Below are 15,886 nucleotides of genomic sequence, written 5' to 3'. Positions count from 1 at the left end.
ACTTAGCAGCCTGGGCCGGGTGGGGGTGGGGTGGGGGCGTGGAGGTGGGGGTGGGTCACCTCCCTGCCTCGTGAGTCAGGGGCCCCTCGTGGCTCCGCTCATGCGCGCTCTGCTCCTGGGGGGGTCGATCGGACGCTCGCCCCGCATAAAAACGGCACCCGCTGCCAGACGGTGGCACGCCGCGCACCTCGGTCCGCCTGCGCTGTCCTGGGACGCCCAGTCCCGCTGCTCGCTCGGACCGGCACTATGGACTCGACTGGCCGCCTGGCGCTGATGTTTCTGCCCCTGCTTATGATCGGGGCCGCCCCCGGCCACCTGGTTCAGGAGCACATAGGTATCTGGCCCCGTCCAGAAGCGGTTCTTGGCGCCCGCCATCCTGGACCCCTCGGCCCCTCTCTTGGCCCGGCTTTCCCCCGTCCCCCGCTCGGCGTCCCAGTTGACAGTTGCTGGGACCCAACTCCCCGGGAAGCCTCCGCCTCCCAGGGGCGGTGTCTGACTCCCTCCGCTCTCTTCTGCCCTCCTTTTGCCCCCTCCTAGGAAATAACGCGGAGATCTGCCTCCTGCCCCCCGACGAAGGGCCCTGTAGGGCCCGAATTCCCAGCTACTACTACGACAGGTACACGCAGAGCTGCCGCCAGTTCATCTATGGGGGCTGCAAGGGCAACGCCAACAACTTCGAAACCTGGGCGGCCTGCCATGAAGCTTGCAGGAGGATCGAGAGTAAGTGCCTGGCAATGTCCCTCACTCCTCCCGCCCGCCCGCGTCGCCCCCAGGGCTGGGGGCAATTTACACACTCACCGGATCTCATTTCTCCGCTAAATTTTGTCCTAAAATTCCTCAAATGTTAAGCAGATCCCACTTGGCTTTTAGTTTTCCGAAAATGATCACAAATCTACAACCACTATACAGTTTCCCTCACCTAACTGACATCACAATTCAGTGCCCGCGCGGACTCTGGGAAAGAGGTTAGTTCAACTGGGGGCACAAAAATTCGAGGGAATTAACAGGGCACGGTGGGGCATGCCTGTAGCCCCAACGGCTGGTTCCGGAGGCTGAAGCAGGAGGATCGCAAATTCAAAGACAGCCTCAGCAATTTAGCGAGGCCCAAAGTAATTTAGGGAGGCCTGAAGCAATTTAGCGAGATCCTGTCTCAATTAAAAAAAAAAAAAGGCTGGGCATGTGGCTCATTAGTTAAAAGCCCCTGGGTTCAACCCCTGGTACCCAAAACACAAGGTGTGGGGAGGGAATGTATCAAGTGAAACATAAGTGCTTTTTTCTCTCCTTGAGAACACCATTTCCTTGTGTCAATTATCCAATCTAAAATATTTTTAGTGTTTTCAATTTATTTATTTATTTATTTATTTATTTGTTACTAGGACTTGAACCCAGAGGCTTTACTACTGAGCCACATCCTCAGCCCTTTTTTTATTTTGAGACACGGTCTGGCTAAATTGACTAAGGACTTGCTAAATTGCAGAGGCTGTCTTTGAACTTTTGATACTCCTGCCTCAGCCTCCCAAATCGCTGGGATTACAGGCATGCACTACCACAGCCAGCGGTGGATTTTATTATTGTGATTTAGCTCATTATGTAACTTTTTGTCCTGATAAATAAACTTGTCTTGTGTTAACTGTAGGGATATGGTGATTTACAAAACTCTGTCCAGTTTTACTTGTTTGTTATAACTCTTCAAGGACTATATCAGGGCTTTGCCATTTAAGACTCTGAGCAGGGGGCATGGGTATTCATATAAACATGATTTGATTAACTTTATATGTAGAAACAACTAGAGAACAGGGAGTCTTTCCTCTGAACTTCAAAGATACAACACAACTGAGTCAAATCTGAATATACTCTTTAAAACAAGTCAAATCACTAGATTAATGGACAGTCTTCTGGGGATTTACTCTTCCAGTACTAAATGATTATTTTCCCCCAATTTGTTTTCTTAAAAATTTTGATTGATTTTGCTTCATATGGTTGAACGAGCAGGGTCTTGTGCATGGTGGATAAGCACTCCAACACTGAGCTGCATCCTCAGCGCCTACTTTTGACCAACATTGACCAAAAGGCTACTTTTGACCAACATTATTTTATTGGCTTTTTTTTCTGTAGAAGTTCCCCACATTTGTCGGTTGGAAGTCAATGAGAATATATGTGAGGAGCCCAGAGAAATGTATTTCTTCAATCTAATGACCATGACATGTGAAAAATTCATGTCTGTTGGTTGTAACCGTAATGGAAACCAGTTCTCTGATAAAGCTTCTTGTATGGACTTCTGTGCACCAAAGAAAAGTACGTACTATGTTTTATGGTATTTTTATTTCATTTTTCTATCAAGACTTTTCGATGGAAAAAAATCAATAAGTTGATGTGAAATTAAGATGGATGTAATATCAACCTCAAGAATGCTTGTCATGAGAAAAAGTATTTTGTCCCGATTTTTACTTCTGAGGATATAAGCTAGAAGTTAATGACTTGCCAAGTTCTCAGGGCTGGTAAGTGATGGAGCCATTATTCAAACTTTTGCTTCCTTTTCTGTGTTGTCTCTTTAAAACCACTGGTTGAGCATGTCTGATTAACCCAAAACTCTGAAATTCTAAATACTTCATAGTAGGAAACTTTTTGAGCACTGTCATGTTGTCATAAGTGGAAAATTCTACACCTGACCTCCTGTGATGGACTACCTTCAAAAAAACAGACACATTAAATAAAATATATAAAATTACCTTTAGGCTATGCATATAGGGCATATATGAAAAGAAGTGAATCTCATGTTTGGATTTGGGTTCCCTCTTCCAGATATCTTATATGTGTGAATGTGTGTGAAAATAGTCCAAAATTCAAAGAAATATGAAATGTAAAACCATTTCGTGTTTCAAGCATTTTGGATAAGGAATGTTCAACCTGCATTTCTCAATTTATATATTAAAAATTATAGTATAATCTAGAAGTTAATGATTTGCCAAGTTCTCAGGGCTGGTAAGTGATGGATGGTAAGCTTTGTGTGGAATCAGGTTTGCATATGAAACAGTGGAATATATACAGACTTCAGATTTCACTTAGATTTCTGTATTCTTTAGGAATTACAAATTGCTTCACCAAGAGTTCTCTATCCTTTCCCTTTTTCTTTTTCTTACAACCCACATCCTCATCCTCAAACTCATAGGTGACTTGGTAAGTATTTTAATTTTGTGGAAAGAAATAATACATGCATTTCTCCCAGACATACCAAAGATACATTCAGTCATCAAGAAATTATGCTTTGGCAGAGAATTTGATTAAGCCATGTAGCTATAGTGTAGTAAATATGCAAAAGGGGGAAATGGTTGCTGCTGATGTTCTCTTAAGTCATTTATGTAGATGTTGTTGTTCCAATGGTTGGTAATTGGGAATATACACACACACTCACATATTGTATATAATCTTGATTAATAATGGAAGGAGAGCTGATAAAAACATTTAAAATAAAACTACCAACACAAAAAAAGTTCACCAAAGTATGTCACGTTTTATCACTTTAAAATTTAGGGAATTTTTTTACTTGACCATGTCTGGTTTAGGCGTTTAATTTCTTTTCATATTTAAAGGATGAAAGGCATTCAGAAGGAATTCTGTCAGTTTACAAAATTAGAATCATCAAAAGATGGCACACAAGTTTACCTGTTATTTGAGACTCATCTTCTCAAATGGCTTAATATGATATTTTGAATTCAGAATGAAGCCTCTTCGGGATTAGATTACTTCAGAAGTCATCACCTTTTATTAATTTTTGTATTTTAGCATTTCTAATTTTATTTTCTTTTTCATAAAGGTCCAATATTTTGCTACAGCCCAAAAGATGAGGGTCTGTGCTCTGCTAATGTGACTCGCTATTATTTTAATACAAGATACAAAACTTGCGTGGCTTTCACCTATAGTGGCTGTGGAGGGAATGACAATAACTTTATTAACATGAAGGATTGCACACGTGTTTGTGCAAAAGGTAGTGATTTTTTTCTTACTCAGTTTTTAAATAAACTTTATAAATAATTCATAAGCAAAATTATATTTTATGTATCCATTTTACTAATAGAAAATTGCCATTTCTAGACCAGTTCTACATAAATAGCACTTACGTGCTGATCTATTTTGTCCAAATGTTTATACTGGACAGTAGCTGTATACTAGTATTTTTAAAGGAAGAAGGTTATAAGCTGAGTGTATAAAGAACTTAACTGAATTTTTTGTCATCAATAAACATAAGATGAGGTGAGCTTTGAAGCATACTGGGAAAGGTGATTTAACGTGAGCCTGCAGACAAAGACATATGTTGTTGATTGTTATTTTGTTGACTTTAGCATTGAAGAAGGGGAAGAAAAAGAAGATGCCAAGGCTTCGTTTTGCCTGAAAATTGAGAGGAAGCAATTTTAAGCATTTTCTTGTATGTCATCTTATGAATGCTTATTGTCTTTATGGTTCTATCTGAAGAATAATATGGGAGCATGAGGAAACAAATCAATAGTGATTCAATCACAGTTTTCATTGAACTTGTATCAATCAAGTTACTTCTTTATACATAACTTGCTGCTATTCAAATGTTAACCTGTTATTTTTAATTTACTGTCCACCTTTTTATGAGATTGAATTCTTACAGTGTATAAGATATAAAAACAAATATGATTCACCCAGTTCTTAGGGTTGCTAGTCCTAATTTCAGAAGGTGATAGTAACTCAAGTAGCATTAGACAGAATCATGTACTTTAAACATATATAATCATACAAAGAACTGGAAAATACATTTCATTATGAACTTAAAAAATTGAATTGTATATTAAACCCAAGGAGACAAAATTGCAAATTTACCAAGACTTTTAAAAATCATTCCAAATAATACTAACATAGACCCTACTATCTGTACTCCCATTTCTGTTGTGTGAAATTGCAGGGTGATGAGTAAGGGGATTTATTTAAAAGACAATACAATAACTTATTTTGACTTAATTAAAAAGCTAGTCAATTTATTAAAATCATAAATATTCTCCTGGGAAAATTATTATGTCTCTCTTTTTCTTTCTCTGTCTATCCTCAATTACATATATAGTGTGTATACATATAGATAGATGGCCTTAAGTTTTCCGGTTGTTATATTATTTCCTAAGAGAAAATGGGTGGGACACCACTAAAATTGTTAAAATTTTTGTTGTGTTCTTGTTTATATTATACCAAAAATCATGCATGATTTAATAATTTAAATTCCACCAATAAATTGTTTCTTATAAATAGGATCAAAAATGAGTTTTTTTCTTTCTCTGTAATAAATTTTCTAAAATTCCTATATGTTTTCTTGGAAAAATTAACATATTAAAATATTAACATGTTTAAAATTATGCCTCTTATTTAGCAAAATTGCAATTGCATTTGTCCTTTGCTTGAACAGTGTCTCTTTTGAAAACCTGTCCAAGAATTAGTTTTAAGAAAAGTGTATACCTAAGGACATTGATTGTTACTGAAAACTGGAAATAAACTAGATACTAATCAATTTGAAGAATTTGTAGAGGAGGAATGAACAAAATATCTATATATAGATAACATCTGATCCCAAGAATACCTTTAAAAAATAGGGCCTAAAGAATATGAATAAGCCAGATACAGTGGCGCACACCTATTATCCCAGCAGCTGGGGAGGCTGAGGCAGAAGGATTGTGAGTTCAAACCAGCGTCAGCAAATTAGCAAGGCCCTAAGCAGCTCGGCAAGATCCTGTTTCTAAATAAAATCTAAAAAGTGCTGGGCATGTGGTTCAGTGATTAAGCAGGACCCCTGGGTTCAATCCCTGCTACAAAAAAAAAAAAAAAAAAAAAAAGAAACCCCACAATACGAATAAGCACACATCTATACATGCATACAAACATCACAGAAGATCTAAAACCATTAAAAATGGTTACCTGTATAGGAAGGGAGAGGACAGAAGTGGACCAGGTATATGATAAAATTTCTGTGAATATCCCTTTTCTAATTTTTATCTTGGATCAGGAAAATATTTTACATAATGTAAAATAAATTTAAAAATAAAAAGCATTTCTTTAAACCAAAACAATTGATCCACATTTATATCAAATAGTGGTCTAACTACACAGAGAATATATACTTATTTTTCAGTAACTTTCAAAACACATTTTTGAACATATATCTTTTTGGATATATAACCTAAGGGTAAAAAATACTGAAGAAATCTGAAAAAGTGTTCAGTAAGTAGTCTTATCATAATTAGTAATACTGCTATTGTTACTTTCAATTATGAATAGAATATTCTCTATATATTTTTAGAAAAAATATTTACTATTCTTTGTAAGTCAAAATTTTTAGTTTTAAGAGAAAAAACTATGTAAAAACATTTAAACTGATAAAAATAGTACAAACATTTTTTTTTTCTCTTAAAAATGTTTTTCCAATCCTTCCATTGAAAAGTTTGAAGTTTTGACATATTGATAGCAGCAAGTATATGCCTACCACCCAGAGTTCGGTCTCCCGATATTATATCTCAGTGAAGAGAACCAGTGCTTTTCAGAGACATCTGTTAATACAGATCTGGGCCAAATAATATAGGAGCCTGGGTTATATTACTCCAAAAATCAAGGAAGTTGTCAAAAGCTAATGAGTTGTGCCACTAACAGGAGTGTAACATTAGGTAGCTTCTACTGACCTAAAATGAGACTATGTGAACAAGAAATAATGAGCTCAATACATGAGAAAAACCAAATATATATATAACTCCATGAGTTCATAATTACACACACACAAGCACACATGCACACATCTAGAAAACTTTCTTGGTGCTGGACACGGTTGTGCATGCCTGTATTCCCAGTAGTTCGAGAAGCTGTGGCAGGAGGATCTAGAGTTCAAAGCCAACCTCAGCAACTTAGTGAGGCCCTAAGCAAATCAATGAGACCTTGTCTCTAGATAAAATATATATATATATATATATATATATATATATATATATATATATATATATATATAAAAATACTGTGGATGTGCCTTGTGGTTAAGCGACCCTGAGTTTAATCCCCAGTATCAAGCAAAAAAAAAAAAGAAACTTTTGATAACTTGTAAGTTTGAGGACATTTTTCTCATTACTTTGAAAATTAAACTGATGAATTAACAGAATAAAGCATTTATCCTTTTTAAATTTATGCTTTAAAAACAATACACAGCAATAAAATTAGGGAAAGTTATACATTGAATTCCACCTAATATATGCATTAAGAAGTTAGAAGATACCCCTTATGAAAGTTTGAGTCTGGGTGAAAATTATCAGTAGGTGCTGAAACTGTTGCATAGAAGGCTGGTGGGAAATAGTATTATGGGGATCAAGCAACCATTTTAATCAACAGATAATGTTAACATCCATAAAAGTGTGTTGTAGACATTATATGCCTCCTGATAATGGTTCAGTAAGAAGTGGAAATCCTCCACAAGATATCCTTGCAGAAAGAAAAAAATATCAGACTATAGTCAGTCAAACCTCTAGATTGTATAATCATATCTCCAGATTATCAGGAAATACTGGAGATACAGGAGCAAATTATAAGAAGTCAGAGGAAAAAATCTGCCAAATCCACAATGGTGTGTCAGGACAAATATACAGGTTTCTCCAGAATTTTTTCAGTCAAAAATTTTTAAAAAGACAAAGGGGAGGTAGTGCTTTTATAGAATGTGTGACTTAAGAGCAACAAAAAGCAGCATGCCATTGAAAGGTTTAGGTTGAATAAGGCCTGTGTTTATAATTATTTTTGGTGGGTTTAGAGAAAAAATATAGTACAAGATTTCTTTGTGTGCTTTGTGGTCATAGACTAAGTGATGTCAAGCCTTTGAGGATTTTGGGGGCTTCTGGAATCTCCAAAGAGAACCCTAATTTGGTATTTCAAATACCAAATTTATGTGAAGGAGATCCTTCACATAACACTGCTTGAATCCCCAGACCTCTACTATTTCATTAAATATGTATCAGATATCACATTGTACTCCATAAACATACAATCATTATTTATCAATAAAATTTGAAAACAAAATAATTTTTAACATAAGAGGGGAAAAAAAAGTATATATAAAGCAATCATAGGATATGCTGCAGTCAAAAGGAAATTCCTTCTCACCACAGAAGCATAAAGACAATTAAACTACTGTGGTTTTACCAGACAGTATGATTAAAAGGAATGTCTCATTCTTTGATCCAAAAATATTTTAAAAAGCAAGAATGGGGGAGGTATGGGAGTAACTTTTAATGAGAAAATAATCTTTTCGTGTCTCTTTTACACACACACACACACACACACACACACACACACACGACATTCAGTCATGGAAACTGCAATGGAGACTTCCATACCATCTGCATCATGGTTCCCCCAAGTGTCATCCTGTCTCCACTAAGTCTTAAGCCTTGTTTTACCCTCTAATGGAAATCCTCCACAGTGTCTGTCCTGGTATGATACAGGGGCTGTAGAAATTTCAGCTGAGTTATAACCAGAGGTAAAGCTCTAGAATGACACTTGGGAGTAGACCTGAAACAAAATAATTAGAAGGATGCATATTGATCCTTCTTTGGACCCTATGATCTGTAGACTGCATTATGGTTTGGCAGGAACTCCCATTTTTGGTTTTGTTTTACTTTTGGTACTGGGAATCGAACTCAGGGCCTTGCACATGTTAGGGAAGTACTCGACTGCTGAGCTACACCTCCAGCCCTTTTAATTTTATTTTGACACAGACTCACTAAGTTTGCAAGACTGGCCTTAAATTTGTGGTTCTCCTACCTCAGCCTTCATAGTAGCTGAGATAGCAGGATTCATCATCACAGCATGCTAGGAACTCATCTTTACAAGTTTGTTTCTGATAAAATTAGGTCTTGGGAAAAAAAATAAAATGGGAAAAGCAGAGTTGTAACTTTTAAGATATCTATATATTATTTTATACTTAGAGACAAGCAAATATTATCTAAAACTCCTTCATTTCTCTTGACCTGCATATTCAATTATTCACCTAATATATGTATTTAAGTCTATTCTAATCCTCCTTATTTTATGCCAGGAATATGTTTTTTCTTTCCTCCTTTGTCTGCTCTATATCTTGACATTGTTGCCAGGTACTCTTTCTGGGGAAAAAAAATCTGCTCAGGTTACTTGTTTGCTTAAAATTTATTGGTGGTTTTCTATTAAATCTTTGTTTAGTCTCCAAGCCTCTAGCGTGTCATATAAACCTTATCATGAGTGGTCCATGACAGTTGTTTCTAGATTCATCTTCCCCTATTTCACCATCATCTGTAACCCACTGTAATTTGGAGTTTAGTGACTCCCAAATATCTGCAGTTTCCAAAGCATGTCATACTACTTTACTTTTCTGTAATGTGGTTCCCAGTTTTTGGTCATGTGAGGCCAGGTACACAGCATGCTCCTATCCTTTGCTCTGTGCCCGGGGTTTTGATTTAGTGGTTTGGAGATGGTGCTCAAACATGTACTCTGTAAACAATAACTTCAGAAGATTAGGATGTAGACTTGCAAGGTCCTTTGAGAAATATTGTTTAACAACTTAATCCTCCCTCCTTGCAAATATTTGACAAAGTGAAGCTTCTTGTTGACAAAGCATTCCTTGACCTTCTCAAGCAGGTTTTATCACTTATCCTAACAGTTTGGCTCAACCTTGTGCAACTTCTTAGTTGCACTAATACAGTGTTTAATTATTTTCCTAGAACTTTTATTGTTAAAGATATCTAATTTTTTCATGTAAAAATGAATAGGTTATTTTCATTTTAACTACATTATTATATTTTCTGCATACCATATAGGAAAAAAAATCCAGAACTTCACTGTCATATGATTCATCACCATATTTCAGTTTTCTTAAAGTAGAAATAACCTAGCCAAGGAGTAAAAGCATTTTAATGCTCTCATTATATAGTGAAAAATTGCATAACAGTTATACCAATATCTTCAACTAAGAATGTATAACGAAGAAGAAATCACTTCTTTGTTAGGACAAAGTGGTATTTTTGCATTAGTTAATTGGTGTTTCTAAAATAACTACTAGAGTTAAACTTTTTTTTTTTTTTGGTTTAAATTTAAGGTGTACAACAATGTTTTGATAAACATTACTATCGATAAACACTTTAACTTACCCATTACCTTTTATACTTACTTATATACTGGTAAGAGCACCTAAATTCAACTTTTAGTAAATTTTCAATATAAAATATTAAGTATAATTCTTAAAACATAAGATCTCTAGATTTATTTATCCTACCCAAATGCAAGTTTGTAAACTTTGACCAACATCTCCCCATTTTCTCTCCTTTCCTGCCTCTGGTTCTAACTCTCTTTCTCTCTGGTTTCCATATGTGAGATCATAATAGTATTTTTCTTTCTGTGTCTTATTTATTTACTTAGCATAATGTCTTCCAGGACCATCCATGTTACAGCAAATGACAGTATTTCCTTTTTTAAAGGCATATAATATTTTGACTATACACATATAATACATTATTCATGTATACATATTAATATTATACAATATTACATATATACACACATACCATATATACATATATACATATATGTGTGTATATGTGTATATATATATACCACAAGTGTCCTAAGTTGATAAACACTTAGGTCGTCTCCATTTCTTGGCTATAGTGAATAGCCAGCTGTTCAGTGCAGTTCAATAGGCTGCATTGAACAAAGGAATACAGATATGTTTTTGAGGTATTCCTTTGATTTTCTTTAGGAAGAAATCCCAGAAGAGGATAACTGGATCATATAGTAGTTATATATTTAAAAATTTGAGCCTATATACTGCCCTGTATAATGGTGCACAAAATTAAATTTCTCAGGTATAATACTCAGGTTCCCCTTTCTTTTTAACTTTTAGGTGACAATTATTCTAATGGGGGTAGATACTTCTTTGTGGTTTTGATTGGCACTCCCCTGACATGAGTGATTCAGAGCAACTTTTCATGTATTTGTCGGTTATTTATATGTCTTCTTTGAAAAATGTGTTTTCAGATCTTTGGCCTATTATTTTTGCTACTGTGTTGAGTGAGCTCCTTACATATTTTGGATACTAAATCCCATCAGACACATGGTTCACAAATATTTTCTCCCAATTTATAGGATGTCTTTTCATTTGTTATTTGCTTTGCCATGCAGAAGCTTTTTAGTTTGGTGTTGTCCCCTTGTTTATTTTTGCTTTGGTTACCAGAGCTTCTGTTGTAACATCCCAGAAATCATTGCCCTGGCCAATATCAGTTTCTCCTAGGAATTTATAGTTCAGGTCTTATGTTTACATCTTTAATCTATTTTGAATGGATTGTATAAGGGGTTCAGTTTCATTATTTAGTTTGTGGGCATCTGTTTGCCCAATTCCATTTATTAGGGGACTATCCTTTCCCCATTGTGTCTTCTTGGTGGCCTTGATCAGGTACTAGTTGATTATATATAACTTGGGTTTATTTCTGACCTCTCTATTGTGTCTCATTGATCTATGTCTATTTCTATGCCAATTCCAGATTGTTTTGATTACTATTACTTTGTAGGATAATTTGAAATCAGTAAGTGTAATGTGTCAGATTTTATTTCCTAAGTTTTTTGTTTTTGTTTTTGGCTCTCTGCAGAATTTCAGTCTCTCGTATAAATTTTACAATTATTCTATTTCTTTGAAAAAATGCATTTGAAATTTTGAACCCAGGGCCTCACACATGCTATGCAAGTTCTCTATCATGAGCTATACCCCATCTCCATGTCTTTTGACTTTTATAGAAGAATGATTATAGATTTATAGTAATAAAATATTCTTTCTCTTCTATACATTCACCTTTGCCTATCAACCAAAATGATGCATAAACAGAATGAAAGACAAAAACTAAATGATCATCAGAATAGATGCATTAAAAGTATTTGACAAGGTTCACCATCCTTTCATGATGCAAATCTTCTAAAAAAAGACAGAAGGAAATTTCTTCAATATAATAAAAGCCATTTATGAAAAGGCCACAACTAGCATCATAATCAATGAAAGAAAACAGAAAGCTTTTCCTCTTATGATCTGGTACAAGACAAGGATTCCTACACTTTCCATTCTGTTTGTTGGAAGTACTGGTAAGCACAATTGGAGAAGAAAAAGAAACATGCCAATCAGAAAGGAAGTAGTAGTATCGTCCTTATTTGCAGAAGACATGGCCCTATAATTTCTATAATTAGAAAATCTTAAAGGCTCTACAATAAAACTCTTAGAGAATAAATGAATTCCATAGAGTAGCAGGTACAGGATCAACACACAGAAATCAGTTTCATTTCTTTATACCAACAACTATCTGTAAAAGAATTCAAGATGATCATATAGTTTGTCACTACATGTATGGAAAAATACCTAAAAACAATATTAAACCATCCTGTATTCAAATAAGTCATCTTTAGATTTTTCATATGTAATACTGGATTTAGTTGGTTATATTTTATTTAAGGTTATTAAACCTATATTCATAAGTAAATTTGTTAGGTATGTTTATGGTGAAAGAAATATATATTACTATTTTGTTCTATTTTGTTTAATTATCAATTTTTTACATTGTTTCTATTTTGGGAGTTATTGAGGATTTTCTTTGTGACAATGTAATTCCAATTTTCACATGCTATTGAGAAGAAAGGATATAGTTTTAATTGGGATATATATTTAACATATATGTTAAGTATAATTTATTATTTAGAAACCACATGTGTATATCTGAATACACATACATTTGCCATCATTACTTATTGACTGTTAGGACTTTATATTTGAGTGTTGCATCAAAATTTTTTCAGTTGCATTTTTAGTAATATATTCATTAAATTAAAAATGAGTTTTACTTTCTTTTTCTTACAGTAGCATATATGAATGTTGTCTGACTTTTTTCTTCCTTGTAAAGTGTCTTGGATATTCCTGGATCAGCCACAACAAATGTTCCTATAGAGCATTATGTGCAGGTTTGGCTTACTATGTTCCTTGGTTCAAGAAACTTTTCTTCTCTTAGTATAGAGTATTTAATAAAAGATGCCTTTTTTACAGGTTGGTGTGTCTTTTATACCTGTGGTTCTTTTCACTTTTTATCAGACCTTTGCTTTCTACTTCCTTCTTCCATTTTTCCATACACTGCCAGGTCTCCAAGGAATATTTATTTCTTTGGTTGCCTTCTGTTCCACCTCAGTGATGCCTTTCAAGATTGCCACTTCTGGTTTTGTGATTTTCATACCCCTCTCCCTTCCTGAAAAATTACCAATAGCTATGACTTTGATCAACCAGGCCTCAGACCTCAGTAGGTAAAACTGTTTTCTGGGGCAAAATTTTCCTTGTTCTCCAGGTCTAGGACCCAACTGCAGTCTCCTCTTTTTCACATATTCATCTTGTTTCCTCAGTTAAATGTCAATTGAATCTTGTGATTTCTCTTTTTCTTAGTTTTACTGTAGATGTTAAGTTATGGGTGGTTTTATTAGATCTCTTATGGATCTGTATAGTCTTTGGAGGGTATGAGGAGAGATTATTATTTTTTACATATATATCCACTAACATCCTAGGGAAATTTTAAGTCTCAAACAATGTATTACAATTAAAATAATCTTTAATGTTTTAAAAACCCTGGATTATTTTTTTCTCTTTTTTTACATAATCTGGTCTTTTATTCATATCTCTTAAATCATATAGAATAGAAATTATATGTTGACACTGTCTTTGGGACCTAAGCTCCTTAACCTATGCATACATTAATAACTTACCATACCTAATATTTGATGCTAATAGATTCTTCAGCAAAGACACAAATTTATATGACCCTAAATTATAGTTTTGTAATAGAGGCCAGCTGCTCCCCTCTGAAATGGATGTTAATCTTATATTAATCTTATGTCTTTTGTGTAGCAGCTCTTTCGATATTTGATACTGATGAGGCATGCCCTCTGTTCTTAGCCATCCTCTCCTGGGAATTTTTCATCTGAATCATACCACTACAATTCTCATGACAAATTGATATTCTCCATTGTATTTTAAAGTGAATCTTTTAGTATAATTTTACTTGTAAAATCCCCATTTTTTTTAACTTGGAGAAGTTGCTCACCTATAATTTTTAATTTTAAAAATATGTTCTCAGCCTTTTTATTTCTGGAGTTCATTAGCTGGTATATCATAAGTTTAATTATTACACGAGAAAATCAAATCTGTTTCAAATGTAGTCTGCAGTTTTAAGTGAACAAGCAAAATGATTTATCACTTTTTGACAACATTGTTATATGTAATGTATATAATATATATAATCCAGATTTGTTTATAAGTGCTATTTCTCATGAATAATAATCAAGGTTAATCTAACCTCAAGATTAACTGTTATACTCCAAGAAGACAAGTATCAAGAGTATTTAAATCATTGTATTTCAAAATCCCTAAGTCAATTGTGCTACAATATGTTAAAACAAACATTTAAGTACAAGTATGAAAGGCCAGGTATTTGCCCTTTTTATATTGATTTTTGTAATAATATCACAGTGTTTAATTGCTCTTTAAAAGTAATTTCTTAGCAATTTGCATTTGTTTTTTAGGTTAACTTTAGAATCTGTTTTTAACTTAAAACATACCATCCATTAATTGGATTTGCATTTCTATTTTTTTTTTTATTTTCAAAATGTCGGTATCTGTAATGTTAAAAAAATTAATATTGGCTGAGCTCCATGGCACACACCTGTAATCCCCTCAACTTTGGAGTTTAAGGCAGTTGGATGTCCAGTTTGAGGCCAGGCTCAACTTAGTGAAACCCTGTCTCAAAAAAAGAAGAGGGTTCTGGGGATGTAACTAAATGGTAGAACAACCCTCAGTTCAATCCCCAGTACTGCAAAAAAGAAAAAGAAATAAATTTGTCAATATTGTGAATGATGCAAATAAGTCGTATTTCTATCATTTTTATCAAATTATACTTAAACCATGAAGCCTAGGAAAGGCACAGTACTAACATGTGAGAATTTTTATGCTTCACTTGGATAGTGGACCTGGGAGACTTCTTCAGTCACAAATGCCAGCTCCAGATATCTGACGTCAGAGTCAAGGATAACTCTCCTGACCTTTTTATGCAATAGGATGCTCTATCTAGCAATCTTTCTTGCCTCTGGTGAGTTTCATGTCTCTACTGTAATGGAATTGTTTTGCACAGCTACTTGTCCAGATAAATTGGCCTTTCAAAAGAATGTAAGCTCACACTGAATCCATGTGCTGCTTGGTATTTTGGAACCCGGATGCCTATGCGTTGTTCAGATACATTCGTCTTCTCCGCTCTCTCACAGGTACCTTCTGAAGGGTCTCTCTATTTCACTCACAGCCTCATGTCACTCATGTCCTTTGCCTGTGCAGATAACTTCCCAGGATCTCACTCTCTGTTAAACTCTGTAGAGAAAAAAGACTGATGAAACTCTTTTTCCCTTCAATGGGATCAGGATCAACATTCTAAGGATTTTAACTGTAAAGCCATGCATCTCACTTCTTTCCAGGGTTGGCTACCTGCTTTCCTCAAAGAAGTTCTCCTTACTGTCTTAAAAGTAAGGAAAGGAGTGAAACACACATGGGCCTATAGGACATCTATAGGACATGGTACCTGAATCACACCAAACATTTCCTGGGTACAATTTCAGTTGATTTTTTTTTCTTTAAAGCTCTTTTCACAGAAAGAGTAACAAATCTGCAAATAGTAATCTTATGGTCTTATTAACAATATCTAAACTCTTCATGTTGCATTGGCTAAAAGTTCTGGAAATAATGACATGATAGAAATGTATTTTTATTTACTCCAACTTATGAACATACCTTTTTGTCTTACGGTTAATCATGCCCTTG

At 34.8% G+C, this 15,886-nt stretch overlaps 1 protein-coding gene across 1 annotated transcript; it reads left to right on the top strand.

Annotated features, from left to right (window-relative positions):
- The first annotated feature begins 152 nt into the window (after positions 1–152).
- Positions 153–5,211, top strand: Tfpi2 (tissue factor pathway inhibitor 2). Its single transcript, XM_027925629.2, has 5 exons — positions 153–334; positions 538–720; positions 2,116–2,295; positions 3,815–3,985; positions 4,341–5,211. Exons 1-5 carry the CDS (start codon positions 247–249, stop codon positions 4,388–4,390), a joined length of 672 nt encoding a protein of 223 aa, XP_027781430.2. The 5' UTR covers positions 153–246; the 3' UTR covers positions 4,391–5,211.
- Positions 5,212–15,886: the final 10,675 nt, after the last annotated feature.

This window comes from Marmota flaviventris, chromosome 1 (assembly GCF_047511675.1).
Source record: "Marmota flaviventris isolate mMarFla1 chromosome 1, mMarFla1.hap1, whole genome shotgun sequence".
In the NCBI taxonomy this organism is placed as follows: domain Eukaryota; kingdom Metazoa; phylum Chordata; class Mammalia; order Rodentia; family Sciuridae; genus Marmota; species Marmota flaviventris.
The sequence above is the reverse complement of the archived record's forward strand: the minus strand, read 5'-3'. Positions and strand labels throughout refer to the sequence as shown.

Bases quoted from the DNA above. Each gene is read 5' to 3' on its own strand.
- Tfpi2 (XM_027925629.2), top strand. From the start codon at position 247: ATGGACTCGACTGGCCGCCTGGCGCTGATGTTTCTGCCCCTGCTTATG. The intron at 721-2,115 runs GTAAGTGCCTGG...TTTTTTCTGTAG, and splicing joins AGCTTGCAGGAGGATCGAGA to AAGTTCCCCACATTTGTCGG. The intron at 2,296-3,814 runs GTACGTACTATG...TTTTTCATAAAG, and splicing joins CTTCTGTGCACCAAAGAAAA to GTCCAATATTTTGCTACAGC.